The sequence below is a fragment of the Diadema antillarum genome, unplaced genomic scaffold, assembly GCF_040938485.1.
Source record: "Diadema antillarum isolate AM-2024a unplaced genomic scaffold, OU_Dant_1.0 scf00000129, whole genome shotgun sequence".
NCBI classification, from domain to species: Eukaryota; Metazoa; Echinodermata; class Echinoidea; order Diadematoida; family Diadematidae; genus Diadema; species Diadema antillarum.
The window spans coordinates 1,088,679-1,106,997 of record NW_027271018.1 but is presented as its reverse complement, the minus strand read 5'-3'; the positions used below and the strand labels follow the sequence as shown (position 1 = coordinate 1,106,997).

Below are 18,319 nucleotides of genomic sequence, written 5' to 3'. Positions count from 1 at the left end.
AAGCGCCCAAGAGTGCTCAAAGTCAAAATTTGTGAAAGCCTTGCATCACATGAAGTAGGAGAATACTATGATCCTTCCTGGCCATCAATTTTTATTCACTGTCTATGGTTGTCACTGTCAATTATTGCATTCACACATACACGCAAGTGCAAGAGCAGAACTGCAAACATAAAGCAAAGCAAAATGAAACATTCCACTTGCTTCATTTAGTGGGGGGGGGGGGGGGGGTGGCACGACAGAGATGTAAGGCGTGTGATGCAAGTCATTTTCTCGCATCGGTAGAAATGGGAGTGACGGCGGCGTCAACACCTCTCGTGGAAGTCAGCCAGAATTAAGAGCAACTCTGCTCTGCAATAAAGGACTTTACAGTTCACTTCCAACATCGTGCTCGAGTTGGCATCCATGAATGAATGGGATAGAATCAAAACGTGCGACATGTTTTCGCCAAATAGTGACATTTGTCGCACAACCACAAAAACAAATTGGAAGATGTATTGATGTAATCACCTCTCAACTCTTATGTTGTACCTGTTTGTATTCGAAAATATTGTAAAATTATATATAATATATGTATATATGTATATATATATAATTCTTTTTGGGGGGGTGGGGCAGGTGGTCAATTTAGCAACTATAATCCCTCTCCTATGAAAGTCATCAGTGCAAGAATAAAGTAACCGAATGTGAAGGATGCACCTTACTCTTTTTGAATTTATGTGTTTTTTTTTAAGCTTGAATCTTATGTTAGTTTTTTTTTTAATGAGATATTTGTACAGTCATGACATTAGTGTCTCCAGCACTCTGCATGTGTTAGTCTCACTAATGTCATTGTTACATTCAAAACATGTGAACCTTCAAGGTGCAGCATCTTTTGTATACTACTTTTAGGTGCACTTTTTGACAGATTCATGGCCATTCTTTTTGCTTTTATTCTAACTCAGCTTGGTAAATCCAATTTCAATATGATGTGGAATTGCACTTGAATAATGCAAAGCATCTTCATGAATAGCAAAAACAAGACAACCTGTTCCATACCAAGCAAGGGGCAATATATGTACCATTGCCAGTGAGGGACGGATACCATTCTGGTGTTGCCCTTCTTTTCTTGTACGTTCGGTTTGGGTTTCAGCTGTATTTTAGGATCCTGCGGTTTGCTCTGAATTGCGCGATTCCCAGAGTAATGTAGCTCCGGAGACTTAAATGACGTGTGGCGCGTCACCTCCCGAAAGGAGAACTTTTCCAGATGTTTTGCTTTTGGCAGGGAATAGAACACAAGATATTGAGTTTGATGAGGTCAGATTTCTTTTCCATTTACACAATTTGTGTAATCTTTCCCAATCTTGAACTTGGGTGTATAGACATGACCGGGAATTGTGGGGAAAGAATTTTTTTTTTTTTGATTGAGGATTCTGGCAGTGATAAGAATCCAAGAGAATGATGAAAGTTTAACCTTTGTGAAAAAAAAACCACCAAAGATTTGACAGGATTATATGTGATAGCCTACCAATCAACACAGTCTCCCCAAAGAGTGTAAATGAAATTTGGCATACATTAGAACCCAATAAATGCGGGATGTCGTTTTAATGACAAAACTGATTTTAATGGGATACAAGTCATCAAGAAGAACTGATCTAACTTTGATGAACCACAAAGATGGAACGGATCTTCACAGTGTTCCTAGGGAAAGTGTTTCTCCATGACATGTTTTTAGAGGCTTCTCTCACACAGGAACACTCAGTTAGGTGGCAGTTGCTTCACATGAATCGTGTCCTGGTATCAAACTTTTTTTTTCTTTTTTTTCTGGAAGCACTCCAATTTTGTGTTTGGCAAAATTGATGGCAGGGCATGATGATTAGGTTTTTGTTCCTGTGTTTTGTTTTTTTGTTTTTTTTCTTCTTTTTTTTCGTCGTAGAGCCTAGAATTTGCCGAGAGCAGTGGATTGATCGAAGGCCATCACTGGAGACAAAGCAAGAGGGGGGAAAACGGGCAGAGGTTGGAAGGGAGTTCCATGGTCGATCAATATATCAATGCCGTCATCAGAAGGTGATAGAGTAGGGAGTATAGGTTAGGAGGAGGGGGCCATTGATGGGGGCTGGGGAAGGGGGGCTAGAATGAACCTGGGGAGGGGGGCAGATGGAGAGGGGAGGGGTTCAGGTAGCACTCCTTGGCTGCCACAGCTTCGAATGTTCGTAGTGTTCTGCTGGTTGAGTTGCAATTTCCTAAATGCTAATCAGTCCCTTGAAGACATTTCTCCTTTCTGAAAATATATTCTCCTTGCATTTTTCTCTTCAAATGCTTTTGATTGGCATGTGACCTACTTAAAACTAGCTGAAGGATGAATCGGTGTTTCCTTCTTTCACTTTATCACTTTTGTTTAAATGGGGAGTGGAGTATTATATTTTCAAGAATGTTTAATTATACCTAGTATGGGACAGGAGGAATATTGTTAGTTTTTTTAAAGTTTTGATTTCTTTATTTGTTCACTTATTTAGACAAAGCAGTGGTTTTAGTTTCATTTTGTTGAACTTCTTGTGCAGCCACAGCTTACGCAGATATGGGGTTCATGCATTTTTTTTTTACAGTAGAAAAAGTCTCACAATATAGTCTGACATAGTGTGGGATATGTAGAGCTGGAACTATAACTAATAAAATAAATAAAAATGGCTGCAAGGTACAAAGCAAAAAGAAGAATTGCGTGTTGAACATCATACCAGATCAAAACCAAATCCAAGTCCAAACTACATTCAGCACTCTTATCGATGACAAAAGTTTATACATGCATATGAATTTTTTCTCATACATGGATTTTGATGACATTTGGAACCAGAGCCAAGAATGGTAAAGGGTATCAAGGGGAGAAGAACAAGAAATCAAAAGCAATTCAGAACTTCTGAATTGTTGTCTTGATTCGGCCTAAAAGATACCAGTATTTCTGCTCTGCTAGGGAGGTCTTAAAGCCAGATTTAATGATTCTGAATGAGAAAGATTTGATTCAACTGGTAGTACTCTGGCAGAAAGTGACAATGAGGCACATTTTCTGTACATCATTGTTGTCTTGATTGGGCTCACATGATATCAATATCACTGCTCTGTTATGGAGGTCTTGTACAAGTCAGATTTACTATTCTGAATCAGAAAGATTTGATTCAACTGGGAGTAATCTGGTAGAAGGTGAAAATGAGCCTGATTTTTCTGTACATCAGGCAGAGCTATGAAAACATAAAGAACACAGTGAAAGGAGCCATTGGTATTCTGGAAGAATTCTCTCTATCGTAAATGACACTAAGAGCCCCCCGCCCTTTTTTTTTTCAAATCTATTGTTGCTGAAGTGGTCAACGATTGTTATCTTTGGCATGGGATCTCTTCAACATGAATATGGACACGGCCAAAGCTTCTTGTGTAGTGGTTCAAAATTGAACCATATGCTGCCCTAATATCACCATCATCCCGCTAAGCTGGGAACACTGGAGTCTTCTTGAGAAAACGAGGAAGGGCAATGATCGCTGGATGATAATCAAGGAACCGATAGCTCTATTCAATCATTGACTGGTGTTTACGTGAAACCCCGCCAATTAAAGATATTAATAATGCCAGCCCCTCTTCTCTTTTGGTGTATATGATACTGCTAATAACAAATTGCACACGTCGTTAATGAGTAACTCCTTGTTTTACGTGCTCTACGGAAGAAGTGGTTCCCTCCGCAAAATTGAAGCCGGTAACTTGGGCTGCCTGTCGCCTCGTATCTTGCAAGGACATCAAATTCGACATTAGATGTTTGCACATGTTATCAGGCGCGATTGTTTCGGCGGTCTTAATGACTTAGAGTGAGTGGTATCTTATTAAGTCCTTCAGCCCAATGTCTGCCCAAATTAAGAAATCTCTTGCTGGACAGCTAATTAAATGTGCCTGTTACATAATCAGCATGTTACAGCCCTACCACTTTAGTTGATCATATTGTCACAACGAGTTTTCATCCCCACACATGTTTGTACTGGAAATTTGTGTATTTGAGTTTTAGAAGCTCATTCATGGAGTTTTAAAAGTTTTGTATGTTTGCTGCATGTTAAGGACATGGTATGATTATCGTCAAAACGTAGACAGTGGAAGAAGGTTAAAGTAGTTGTCATTATTACTTGTACCATTATGTACACAAAGGTAAGTTTTTGACTGGAGGAGTTTCTTAAGATCTTGAGGAAATAATCATCCCGTATTTTTGTGCATGTGCAATTTTAGCTTTCAGTTGTGATTTGGTTTTAAAGGTGTTTTATTTTTTTCTGGATCTTTTTTTTTCCCCTCCAAGAACAATAAGAATTTTCTTCAAAGTATGCAAAAAGAATAGACACTATTAAAGTACATATCAATATACTACGAATATTCCATTTCGTAACAGCATTGTCCCTGATAACAGGAAATATGGCAATATTGCATTGAATGTTATAATGGTGTGTAAATGAGGGGGAAAAATATAGGAGACCTTCATCAGTCGCAGAACTTGACTTGGATGGGGCCCCATCATATAGATTTAAATTACTGCACCATTTCTTATATTTACACAATTTCACCACACATGTATTTCTAAGAGAAATGTGGCAGATTTTGGGATGATAATTTTGTGTTAAAGTGAGTGTGTATAGGTTTTTGGCTGTGTGCTTTTAACGAAGGTGCTGTGTCACTGATATTGTGTTACACTATACAATCTTCTTTCGTGTTTGTTGCAAATGTTTGACAGTAACAAGATAGTGTGAGTTCACCTTGTGCATGTTTTTTTTTTGTTGTCCTTTTGTGATAATTAGTAAGCACAAGAAGAACAAGGATGTTTCAAATCAGAGTACATTTCTGTTATACTTCAAGAGTGACCAAAAAAACTTGCGGAAAATAACCCAGCTTAGCAACGATACTATTGTTGACTGGGTGCATATTTTGATAACCCTCAGAAGCGGCAGTATTCCTTGGTACTTTGATTTTTCTTTTTCTTTTTTTGATGCGCCCAGCATGAAAGGAAGTAAGTGGTAATGATTGTAATTTATCCTGTAGAACTTTGATTCGTTGGTAAGTGCCTCGCTAACTAACCTGACACTTGACCTTTGAACAATGCAGACAGCAAAGAGGATCAAGATAAATGGCCTACATTTGATAAATTGGTCATTCTGTTTTGTCTGCTGTTTTTTTTTTCACTCTGAGGAACGATCAACAGGGGACAGTATGGGGAAAACAATTACATTAACATCTTGGACATGGGATTCTTAACCAAGCCTGTTCCTTTTTGGCGACTTTAAAAAGCATTAACCAAATTTGAAAATGAGCCAAATAGAAAACCTTAAAAAAACTGAAACATCGCTACCAGTTTTTTTTTTTTTTAAACAAAAAAGTCACATAATTTACTTTTTTCACGTGTGTGTAACAACCTAACTTGGATTGCTAGATGATATGTGTGCGCACAGTGTATGAAGATGTGTAATCTTTTGTCCCTTGTTTTAAAAAAAACAAAAAAAAAACAAACATTTTTCTTTAACCTCATTTGGCAATACAACTATTTTCCACACTCAGTAAGAAAGTAATCTTTAGTCCCTTGTATAAAACACAAATCAGACCTTTTTCTTTAACTTCCTTTAGCAAGTATTTGGAACACTCAATGAGAAAACAGAGCTTTTGTGCACATATTACTTTATGTATACAGTATGTATGTATGTATGTATGTATGTATGTATTTGGTTGTGGTTTTTTGTTTGTTTCCATCTTCACACACTTTAAGGAAGAGGAATGAGATCAATTCCTTTCAGCTTGACCTGTTTGATAAACTCAGGCGTGGCAAGGTCAGCAGAAAAATGAGAGTATTGATTCTGCTCCGCGCAGGCCAGGATTAAATTGAATGAATGGTCGCTGTGATAAGAAGGGAGAAACAAAAAAAATGATAAAAAATTGAAGAGAGAGAGACAAGAAAATGAAAGATGGAAGGGAAAGAAAAAGGTGATGAACATCTTCAGAATTGTCAGTTCGCACTTGAAGGGGGAGGGGAAGGGGGACAATTCTTGGTCGAGCGATTGGTCCATTGTGCGGAATGGCGGTTTATTTTGGTCATGTGAAGCAAGATTTTCAGGTTAGCTTCTTCTTCTTCTTTTTTTCTAGATTCTAATGAGGCCACTTTGTTTAGAAAAATGCATGTTTGACTTGGCGTCAACTCGCACCGTATAATGTTGATCTTACAATCATGAGAATAGAAGAAAACAGGAAAAGCGAAACTGCAGATGCGCATCTGCTGATGTTGGTTTTGCAAAGAGAAAGAATAGACTGGGGATTGAAACAGCACATAATTATGCTCAGTTGCCACCAAACATTCACAGTCTTCCACTTGTTTTTGCTGAAAGTAAATATGAAGCAAATACTGCACTAAAAGACCAAGGCACCTGTGTTGTCAGTAAGGCTTCCTATTTGCCACTCAGTTGGTATGCCACTGACAACTTTAGAAGAATGCGTAAATTGTTTGTCCAATATGGGAGATTTGTTACTACAGTCTCTATGAGATATTTTCTACCCTGCTAAATGTAAAGCTCTGACCTGCAGATTGATTCTCAATGTTATATCTTTGATTCTTTAATTGACAACTTTATAATTTGAATATGAATAGTGGTATATATCATTCATACTCATATTTATATTTAGACTATACAGTTGGTATTCTTTTTTAAGTTGGAGCTCCTCTAATGCTTGTTAGTGCCAATACCATGTTGCTTTGACCTTTTATCATTGAATATTTTTAGATTCTTGCTTTTTTTTTTGGGGGGGGGTGGGCATCACAGGTAGATTTCCTAAGGTATGGGTGAAATAGAATTATACTGTTGCATGCTTATGATATGAACATTTTTACCAAAGCTGCCATAATATATAACCCTGTTCTAGTGCATTTATTATGGAGATGTCTGCTCCTTAGAATACAATGAATTTATTTCTTTTTTTCTTTGGTCATCTCTTGAACTTAGCATACATCTCACTGCTGTGGGGTATAATTTGTCGTTATCCCCTCATATGTCGGGAGGGTAATGCGTATTGTCAGCCCGCAACGCAAGCATATTGTCATAGCCGCAAATCCACCTGCTAGTCATGGTGGAGTCAGTATAAAGGACAGACAGGAGAATGGTCGCTCAGGGGTAAGAGTCATAGCGGCTGGGGGAATGCAGAGAAAACAACAGATTCTATAGAGAAAGAGAGATAAGAATATATTGTGGATTAAAGGATGCAGTGGTCAACTTTGTGTTTCATTTCTATTGCGCTTTGATAGCTTTACGGAGGGATGTTTTTTTGTGTGTGCTGTTACGCTGTAAAGCTCATCTGTGCATTTTAAAGTGTATACATGTATATGTGTTGTTGTTTGTACAGGAATTTGTATGGAAACGATTTATAACTGATTATTTATGCGATGTATTAAGTTTGAGTGCGTATTGTTTACAGTACATGTACAGTTGTTTGTGTGCATGTTTGAGAAGTTTTCCTCATGTGTGATTATATGGCTTATTTTTTTTTTTTTTGCCACAATGATGGATTTTGGACAATTTTTGCCCATACTATAAACAAGCACGAGCACGATATTCAGCACTGACTTCTACACAGTTACCATGGTGATATAAAAGTATTCAGCTAATTGAACCCACTCTGGTATTTACCAATCATGTGACATTTACCCTTGGTTATTGATAGGACCTCATGTATGTTTTATGCTTAGGTGAGATATTGGCATGTTTTTGAGATAAGTATAAACAAGCATAGAATGATTCCATTTGTTCATATTTCACGATGTTGGTACCCATAAGAGCTCGTCATAAAATGAAGAATCTATTTGTGTGCATACGTGTTTGCATCATTTGCCCTAGTGATCCCCAGTCATTGTCCGTGTGCATGGGGGAGATTGTCATGCTAGCTTTTTGTGGGGGTTCATATCAACCGTGAGTGGATTCTCCCTGCCAGGCGGGCAGGGGAGCGATATCCAATCACCCATATGCGGGGACATTGCCATATTTTACAAAGTAGCTTGCCTGCGCGGAATTTACGACCGTATGCCCCCATGCGCAAAAAATTATCAGTCGTCCTCGAGCATATGTACACAAACAAAACGACGAGTAGGAAGAGAGGTGGAAGGGACAAAATTCAGTTCAAAAGGAGGCAAAGTGAAACTGTCAGCTCAGCGGCTTTAATGGGGCAAGATTTAGGGGAGAAAATATTGCTTTACATGTATGACGTGAGCGCGGGGACCAAGACCCTAATAAAATAAAAGCCGCTCGCTTGTCGCAGCAGATGAAATCTTAGCTGGGAAAACAAGCTGAGCTCATCTGCTATTTGTTTTGATTTGGTTATTGCCTCTTTTCTCGAAAGACCGGCACACAGTCATCGATCGGGCAGTGCGAAACGACTGCGTGGGGGGGAATCTGTTAGTACAGGGACTAGGCATGGGTCCACACATTCTTGGCAGTCTGCTTGCCAGTGCAGCAGAGAGAAGGGCATCAAAAATGCGAGGTGAAAATTTAATATCAAAGTTCGTCTTTTGATGCATTTTCCTGACAAAGTCGGACGTGATGAGTAAAACAGTGTCAGAATCAATAAAGATCATCCACAGTGTGGACAGGCTTAAAGCTGAAGGAAAATTTCATTTCATTCCCCCCCCCCCATCATTGAGATTGCTGAAAAAAAGAGTAAAAAATAGACATGTTTCATATTTGAAGGTAGAATCAAATGATGAAAATTTAGTAAGTTAGTTCAACAATGCATCAAGCAGACACAGACATGCTACGAGAACAAGTTCACATCAGATTTAGATCGTGCCTGATCTTAACCACATAGGTATGTGACAAGTTAGTGTCAACTTATGCTGTGCTGCAGAATCTTGGCAGGGTAGTATTATTCACTGAAAGACTGTAATGCTTGGCTAAGCACCCTAAACTAAGGAGAAAACAACCCCAGCAAACCAGGAAACACAGTAAAGTTGTCTGTTCTATGTCAGTGCACTGGAAATGTAAGACCTCACAAAAAGCAGTCACATTGTTGTCGAGTGGAAAAATTTCACAAAGGGTTGCTCTCACCGGGTAGTAATATCACAAACTAAACAGTAAGTTTTTGTAACATTTTCTCTTCCCTCATGCTGCATCCCCCTCTTTCCCCCCTCCCCCAAAAAGAGACACCCCTGTTTGCTATTTTGATTTCTTGTAATGCTGTGGCCATGCCAAATGAAGGTGCTGCCACTGTGTTTGGTCTGTCCTGATCAATGTATTATTTACCGCTCAATTTCCAGGTTTGCCCGGAAGCCAGCGACGAGCTGGGCTGAGATTTTCCAGACCTCCCTCATTTTTAAGGCCAGATTCTGCCAGAAAATGTGCTTGAAACTGTGACCCTCTAGGGGATTTTGTGGCAGCGTATCGCAGTTTTGAGCAGTTAACCGTTCATGTTTACACAGTATCCTGTGCTCAAGATACGATGTGCTTCAGATCACATGACAAGGCCGGCTGAGGTCGCCTGAGAAAGAACAGGGTTTCCATTGTGCAGACTAGCCCTGGCGCGGCGAATACCCCCAGGTTTGGATTTCTGTGACGACATTCCTCCCGTACCAATCATCAAGACACTACCTCCCAATGACGCAGCCATTAAGATGGATGCAGGTCGCCATGGTTACCCATTTAGTCCTCCGATCCCTGTGGTTTTAACCCTGCCTGCCCGTACCCCACCCTTCCTGTCCTGTATGGATTATTTGGTGGAGACTGGAGGAGATATAAAAAAAGGGGGAAGGGGGAGGGGGTTGGGTAGAAATTACTGGCATGTAATGGAGCGGGACACGACTGTTTTGCCATCACACCAGTTACCATTTGCATGCATTTTGCATATTTTAATGTGGTAACTCTTAGGAGTACCTGAGTGATAATGTCACATTCTTTCCTTTGCTGATTCCAAACAAGATGTCGTTGTGCTTCGGTTGGGCAGCGGGTTAGAACTGAGCGTGAGCATTGCCAGCAACCGTTGTGTTCACAGATATTTGTGCTGCACGATGTTGTTTGGAACCAGTTGCCATGGGGATGAATGGCTGTGACGTCATACTTCGATACTCTATTAATGCAAGGTCTACATAGCACATCTTATCACCTAGTGCTTAGTCATCAGAGTAGGGTGTGCCAAAATTTAGTTCTGACAACATGATTATGAAATATCAGAACAATATTCATTAATGTTGTTAGCTGTGAACAAAACAAATGGTGGTAAAATTCTGTACCTTTCCTTTCAAGTCTTAAAAGCCCTCATTTTTTTTTCTTTTCTCTCTGTTAGATTCTCTAATAGATTTCAACTTCAGAGAGCAAAACATTAATAATTTTTTTTTGCTATTTTTTGCTAATGATCCCGAGGCATTGACTGTCAGAGCGTGATATAGTTATCAACCTCCCTACAGTTTTTTTGTTTGTTTGTTTTGTATGCATATTGTTGATGTATACAAGTTAACTCTTTAAAACTTGTCTATTTTTGTGTGTGTTAATGATAGTGTATATTTATCTCTCTATCTGAGATGTCCCATCATCCCAGTAAAATGTGCGTTGTGCATTTAATGTGTGTGTGTGTGTGTGTGTTTATGCTTGTGTTGGTTAAGTTGTCAAAGCAAAGCGACTTTCATTAATGTCATATGACATTTAGAAGTCAAATCACAAACTATTTGTGACCTGATGTGGTGAAATCTGTAGACAGCGTAGGAAGAAAAAAAAAAATTAGACAGTTGCAAAAATTGAAAGAAACATGGAAAGCTGTTACCATAACAACCATGGACAGGCACACCCATGATGGTTAAATGGGGTAATCTCTGATAATCCATAATGCAGCTTTAATTGACGAGGGATCCATTGGGATCACGTAGGGAGATGTATGTACAGTGTAACATGCAAATGTCAGAATGCTTTTTATGCAGTTGCTCTCCACTGTCATAATTCATTTCTGCTTAGCCCGGCAAAGTTGGGATGCTTGGGAGTGCCTTTGAACAGCGGTTGATGGAAACGAGAAGGGAGTGCCGACTTTTCCATCGGCCAAGACTGTGCAGAAGATGCAAGCAATGTTCATTCTAAAGTAGTGTGTTATGCTATGTCCGGATCACAATTGCATTTTGTGTGGAACCGCTTTTTCGTAGAACCAGTTGATCAAAACTCGCACACTTGTTTGACATTGATGAGTTTGTTATGAATTTGTTATGAATACTTGTTATAAAACTATTACAGAGTAGGCTACACATAATGCAGGTATGTACTACTGTAAATGTCCATATTTTTATGCGATTAATTTTTTTGCGCTGAGGGGCTAAAAAGCATATTTGCATGTTCTTGAATTCAACCCATTCAAAATGTCCAGAAAAAAATTGTGAAGATACTTTCACAGGTTTTAGAATTCGTGGTAGCCCAAAGTAGCGCAAAATGCACAAAAATTGATGTACCGCGAAAATTTGTACGTTTACAGTTTGTGAATATGAAAGAGAAAGTTCTGTATCTTTTTTTAAAGTCTAAAATATAGTTCATCAGCTCAGAGGCAGAAGAAGGGTGTTAAATCCCATAAAGGTGCACATGTTCAAATGCCCTTCTGGCTCTCAAACCGTCAAATTGCTCACTTCAGCCGTGCTATTTCTGTGGTCACGGTGCATTCTCTGATGGCTAGTGTATGCACACAGACAGACTAGGGAGCTCTGCTCATCACCGCAAGTGTCTGTGGACGAAGGTGTTATGACATCACGCTGTAAGCTCTTGCGTCGTCCTCTCCCGTGTCCCTTCCCCCCCCCCCCAGTCTGTGGCCCTAGATGAGGGATGCTGCAAATCAGCGATATTGCATTCTCCGTCTATGCAGGTGTAGAGGGAGACGACTCCAGTGCGTGCCACGGAGCTTGCAGGCACGTGATATCGTTATACCTTTACCGAGTCCATTTTGTACGATGCCAAGATTTCTGAAAGAATAAAAGAAGAAAGGATGAAAAAAAAAAGGAAGAAGAATCCTCTGTTGCATCTTGGGAAGGGGAGAGCTCAGTTCCATCTGCCGTTAAATGAATGATATATCCAATCCCAACACGTGTGTTCGCAGAGGTCTAGCCACCGTCTGTAGTAGTATTAACATGGCAATGCATGCTCACCAAAATGCAGTGTGGCTAGTGTGTGTGTGTGTGTGTGTGTGTGTGTGTGTGAACCAATGTACATGTGTAGAAAATTATGGTATGTTATAATTTGATGTTAAATGGTGTCAAGTGATGCTGGTTTTTTGTAATTTTGTTGTTGTTTTTTTTTCTGTGCAAAGTTTGTCATGTCAATGCAATGCCAGCCACCTTCATACCTGATGATTATTTGAAATTTTTAAGCGTGCAAATTTGATCAGCCTGAGCTGGCTGGAAAGTAAGTGAAGTAAAATTATGACCACAAGGCCAGGTCCTGAAAACTTTATTTGTAATATTTTTTTTTCAGTTGCGCTTTGTATGCTGCTATGCTTATACTGTATACTGTTCACCCATTAGGGTCACGTACTGCTTATTTCCACTTTTGAATGTTGTCTGATTTTACTAAATTCACTAACTATTTGTTATACATTTGTTATAAGTAGTATATACAATAGCACTCTAACAGTGATAAGCAATGCCGATCACTTACATGGCATAGTTTTGCTTTCTTTTCTATTATATAGATGTACATGTATACAATGTAGATATATTCATCTCATATATAAGTGCATGACATTACAGTACTATTTGAATTCATGACTGTCTTCATCATACTCATTTTCTTTCTAATCATCAATTTTAGATCTATTTTTATGACTTGTCATTTAGTCATTGATAGTTGGTATCCTGGGGCTGCTTAGCACTCATTTGTTGTCAGTTTTTATTTGTTCTATTGTGGTTTGTTGTGGTTTATGCTCGAGTGATCATCATTTTGGTTTTGCTTGATTTATGCTGCATGCCTTGCACACAGCTGCATTATGCAGAGAGTTTCTCAATTTATTAGCAGTGTCGTTCTTTGTCACCTGTGTGATTGATAATGTTCATATCTTCTTTTTTCATTCTATAGCATAGAATACAATGTGACCATCCTTGGCAACATCTTCCCCCCCCCCCCCCCCCCCATGTAGAAGTGTTTAGAAAGGGAAATATATCTTAAGGCTGTTACTTTCGTGCACATGCAATCATGTTGGATATCAGTTATTCACGGGGCATTTACCGCCGGTCTAGTCAATTTGTTATTCAGCAAAGGGGATTATGTATGAGGCCTCGTCTGGGATGTATGGCTGTTCTCTTCCCTTTGAGCTTTCTTTATTCTCTCGTTCTATCTCTCTCTCTCTCTTTTTCTCTTTCTTGCTGTTTGTGTTAGTAGCCAGTGCACAGGAATGAGTTTCAGTGGCCGTGTGCGGTAGCCTCGCAGTAGCTAGCATTGTTAGGGGCTGAATTGGACTGCTCGTCAATTATGGTTCACATTATTGAAGCTTTCAAATGAAGTTCTAGGAAATTTTTAGCATTAATAGCAACAGTGACCCTCTTTGTTTGCTCCAGTATGTGACATGTGTTATTTTCCATTATAAGTCTGTCACATCTCCAGTAGCATTTTCATCACCAGGATAATGTAGCTAAATATATATACCGGTATATATACATATATATATATATATATATATATATATATATATATATATATATACTCCTAGATGGGTCATTTGGAAGACATTTCCATTTGTTTTATATGCAAATTTTAAAATACATGTTCAATGGCAATTTACGCAATGGAGACACGAAAATTGTCTCCTTAATGACCAGTAGTCTCCCTAATGAAGACACTTCCCCCCAATATGTCTCCCCAAGGTGCCAACTAGGGATATATATATATATATATATATATATATATATATATATATATATATATACATATATATATATATATATATATATATATATATACATATATATATATATATATATATATATGCATATATGTATAGTATGTTCATTATTTTGAATATAACTTGCAAGGTCATCTTGATGATAGGCAGATGGTAAAAAGAAAAGAAAAGAAAATAGAGCGAGAGAGACAACCATGATAATCCGTAATGATGGCAGCGGGCTGTCCACTCTCTCTGATGATAAAAGCTATCAGTATTGTTTAGGGTAAAGCTATAGGGTGTTTTGATTTTTTTTTTTTTTCAATCTGCTGTGAAATATATCTGATGTCTGACCTGATCTGCCCCTGTTTGCAATGGTCACAGGAGGCATTCACCTTTTGGAAATCTGGATGTTTCTCAGTCCGTAGACTGTAAGAAACTTGTACCATATCTTGAAAAATCTATATACGCCCTATGTCACTCCTGAAACAGTGCTTCGATGCGTTAAAGTTAGTGATTGGTTTGGGGGGGAAGAAGGAATGCATTGGAAGTTTTGCAGGATATTTACTTCAACTCTTGTGTTTTTGGAGCCATGTTTTAACACACATTTGTTTTGTTTGTTTCTTCTCTATGTGTAGACCAATAGAGAGATGTTTCAGTATATCAACGGACATCATCTTTCAGGTGGATCTTGCCTTCAACCTATTCTTTCTGCTCTACTTTATTCTGAGGGTAAGTTGTGTATAAATACATATGTATCTTATGTTTTTGGTTATAAAGTTTTATCCACTCACGCAGAGTCAGATTAATGCAAGCTTTGTTCTCTCTGAAACCCTGACATTATTATCATCATTACTGTAAAACCACAAGTATTTGTGTGCATGAAACTTCAGGGAAGTTCGCGAGGAGCCAAGATTTGCAAATTTTCCCCGAGTAAAAAATGCATGCGAAAATGTATGCCTGCACAGTGCATTGCATGCCAGTGGCGACTCGCAAAGGTTTCATGTTGGAAGAAAGGTTGTCGGCTTCCATTAACCTGTTGAGGATGAGTCCCAAGTATACTCAGGCAGGTGTCTATAGGAAATGCGTGTTGTAGCAAAATCATACCGTCCTCAATGGGTTAACGTAAGTTTCATGCCACGTATAGTTTACACTATTCCAGCATCGCCAGGTATTTGTTTATTCACTTGGGTCGAGATGGCAACAGAGTAATAAGAGAAACAGCTCTTGTGAGGATGTAAGCACCATGCTGGATTTGAACCTCGGATCTCCTGTTTAACCCTGTGTGTGCTCTGAGTGCTGATTCGTAAAGAAAACCGTTTTACGCACTGTCGAAAGTACCTGGCACTGAAAGGGTTAGCACTCCACGGCATTTACTCACTGTAGATGAATCCGACTTCAGAGCGCTGTAACTCAATGGCGGCCGTAACTGGGGGGCTTCCAAAGAACAAAAGCACTTGCAATGGATTATGCAATAAACCAGGTGCATTGCTGTATCAGTGCATTAATTGTCTTTTGTTGAACATACTTGAACCCCCTCCCCCCTACCCCCATTCAAAATTGCCTTAATAAACATCACGCAAACCGAATTGGTCTATACTGCAACGATCCTACCATTGTAATGCAGAAGAGTTGTTTCCACCTTTGGATGCTTAGTCAGTGGACTGGACTCATCACTTTGCAAGTTGTCGTTGTTGCCCAGAGCCAAATGCGTAGTAATAAAATGGTAGAACCTCGTCGTGAGAACCATCTTGAGGCCAAGAAGGCTAGCCATGCTACATCACATTTCTTGTTATATCAGGGTAAGAAAAAAAGGGACCTGAAAAATTACTTTTTTAAAAAGATATTTATGTTCCTTGAAAGAAAAATTGATACCAAGATATTTGGAAATCATAATCAGCTTCAGCAAGTCCACAGTAATATCATTTTGTGCAGAGAAATAATGTGATCCAATTTGACGGTCATACATTGTCAGGATATACACCAGTGCAAAGTAGCCTACACACAATGATTGTTCTAGAACAGTATGATACAACACATTCTGCAGAGTTGTAAGTTTAATCACCGAGATGATTAAACTTTAATAGATAAAAGAATAACCCCCCTCCCCAGAAAAAAAAAAAAACAGGCAGCATACATAAGGTATGATGAAAATCATGTGTTTCATGTTAAATCTTTGTATTCTGGCAATGAAAATAAGAAACTGCACGTGTGGACAACTGAAAATTGAAAAGAAAGCCGGAATCTTCGATGAACTGCTATGTCTTTCTCAGCTGTGTAGGAAAGTCATATCTGAAACATATTTTATTGTGACTCATACCCAAATTAACCCATGCGGTACAAATTCAAGGTGAGTAAAGAAAGCCCCGTAACTCCACCAAGTTGCATAGTATCTACAAATTTTTGAATTAATTCCTTCATGGACATTTTGAGGGCAACTGCATTGACAGCGCATTCAAAGAACTTTTCTCCTCCCTGTATGCCCTACCCTTGTTCATTTCACGGCCCTTGCAAACAGGAGCCATGGCGGAATGCGCGCCGGCAGAAAGTTCAATTAGGAAACGGTGGGGCAAAGAGCCCGAGCCACTCCACTTCATGAGCTTTGTGCGCTGAGCGGGGTCCCCGAGTGAGAATTTCTCGTCGTATTGACTCGGAATGGATCATGCAGATAACATTTCATGTAATCTCATTTAGCACTTTACCAGGCTCCCCCACACGAGGGAGTCCTTCTGTTTACCCAGGCGGCTTGTCTGCCCGCACGGCGGACTCGCACTTTTGTGTTGCGGAGTGAGCTACGACGAGCAGCTGCATGCTCAAAAAAAAAAAAAAATCCACCACCATTCTGAGGAGAAGAATATGAAAACAAGATGCGGGATATGCTGATATGTTAAATGTTCTTATCTTGATTGTTGCACAAGTATGCTTTGTACCTCAGATGTAACAAATATTGAAAAAAACAAACAAACATAAAGCTGGAAGAGAAGATGTGATATTTTGATTTAATAGTCTCACTTGCAGATATGTTATTTTACCGTATTGTCAGTTCACAAGTCTGTGTCTCGTGAAAAGACATTCTGTGAACGTGCCCATATTTTGTTTTTTGTATGGTTTACAGAAAAAGAACATTTTGATCATTTTTATCAATAATGGCCTATCTTGCATGTGATCACTGCCTGGCAAAATGTTTTTGTCTATCAGGTAAACTGAATTGAATTTGATTGAATTGAACTGTATATCTTTTGATATAAACTAGCCATGATATGTGAAAGTTGGGTGTTGGTCACAGTGTGAAAAATCAGATGCCAGTTTTCTTATTTTAAGTTTGTGTGTCCCTTTTGCAACCTTGATATATTGTAGAAGTAGATAACTCAGATCCCTCCTTAGTAATAAAAAAACTGGAAACTTCTCTGTGTTAGAGGGGAAAACAATACTATAGATTTCCAGTGAATTTATTTGACCAAAAAAAGTTCCAAGTGTCATTCATGGTACAAAATTAGAACTTGTTCTTGAGTAACAGATAGGGCTAGCTTTTCATTTCTTTTCTATTTTTAAAACTCTAAAGTGTTTTACCATGAAATTTTATACACACTATGTTGGGAGACATTATTCTTCAACTGTTTGAAATTTTCTGACATTTGCAGAGGGGATATACGACCCTTAAGGGCATGATTTTGAACAGTGTATAAAGGCCAGGGGGGCATTTCATGAAGCATTTCGTCCGACAAAGTTGTCGGACAAATTTGCTCTCAGCCAATCAGATGCAAGGATTTCAGTAGCTTGTAACAGTTTGTCCAAAAAATATCCGACCAAACTGCTTCATGAAATGCCCCCCAGGATTGAATATGTTGCATCAATTGCAGTGATAACTCAACAGGGAGCCAATTAACACTCTAACACATTCTCGAATACAGGGTGCACAGAGACCTGTGGATATAGAGAATCAAACACACAGGCAGAATTGCTACAACCATAGAAGCGTAGAATATTACTAGAAAGTGCTTCGTAAGATCAGAGCATGCAGCAGACGTGACTCTTGATTCGCTCCATCTCGTCGGTTCATGAGCCATGGATGGGATTGTGCTAACAGTGATGACGCCGAAGACAGCAGATTACCAGCCATCAAGATTTATGAATATTTTTCTTCTCCCTGGACAATGCTAATAATTTAATGGACCACTGGGATATCAATATCAAATATTGATTGTACATCCATGAAGAAAGTGAGGGTAGTGGCCTTTTAAAAAAGACATTACAAGCAGACATTTGAAATGTATTAAAACCAGCATAAAAGGAAAAGAGGACTTACAGAGAAGGAGGTGCCTACTTGTTATTAACTGAAAGGGTTAAAAAAGGCAGATAAAATCCAGTTGTCGAATATATGAACCATTGCAAAGAAAATACAATTTATAAGTTCATTCATTATGATAAGCCTATATCATATTATACTCATTTGTATCACAAATCC

The 18,319-nt window shown here is 38.9% G+C and overlaps 1 protein-coding gene across 1 annotated transcript in view; it reads left to right on the top strand.

Annotated features, from left to right (window-relative positions):
- Window positions 1-18,319, top strand: part of LOC139720559 (calcium-activated potassium channel subunit alpha-1-like) — a 235,292-nt gene that overhangs the window by 57,185 nt on the left and 159,788 nt on the right. The window contains exon 3 of the mRNA XM_071631911.1: window positions 14,493-14,586. Within this exon, the coding sequence (XP_071488012.1) occupies window positions 14,493-14,586 (94 nt within the window). The remainder of the gene's footprint in view (window positions 1-14,492; window positions 14,587-18,319) is intronic.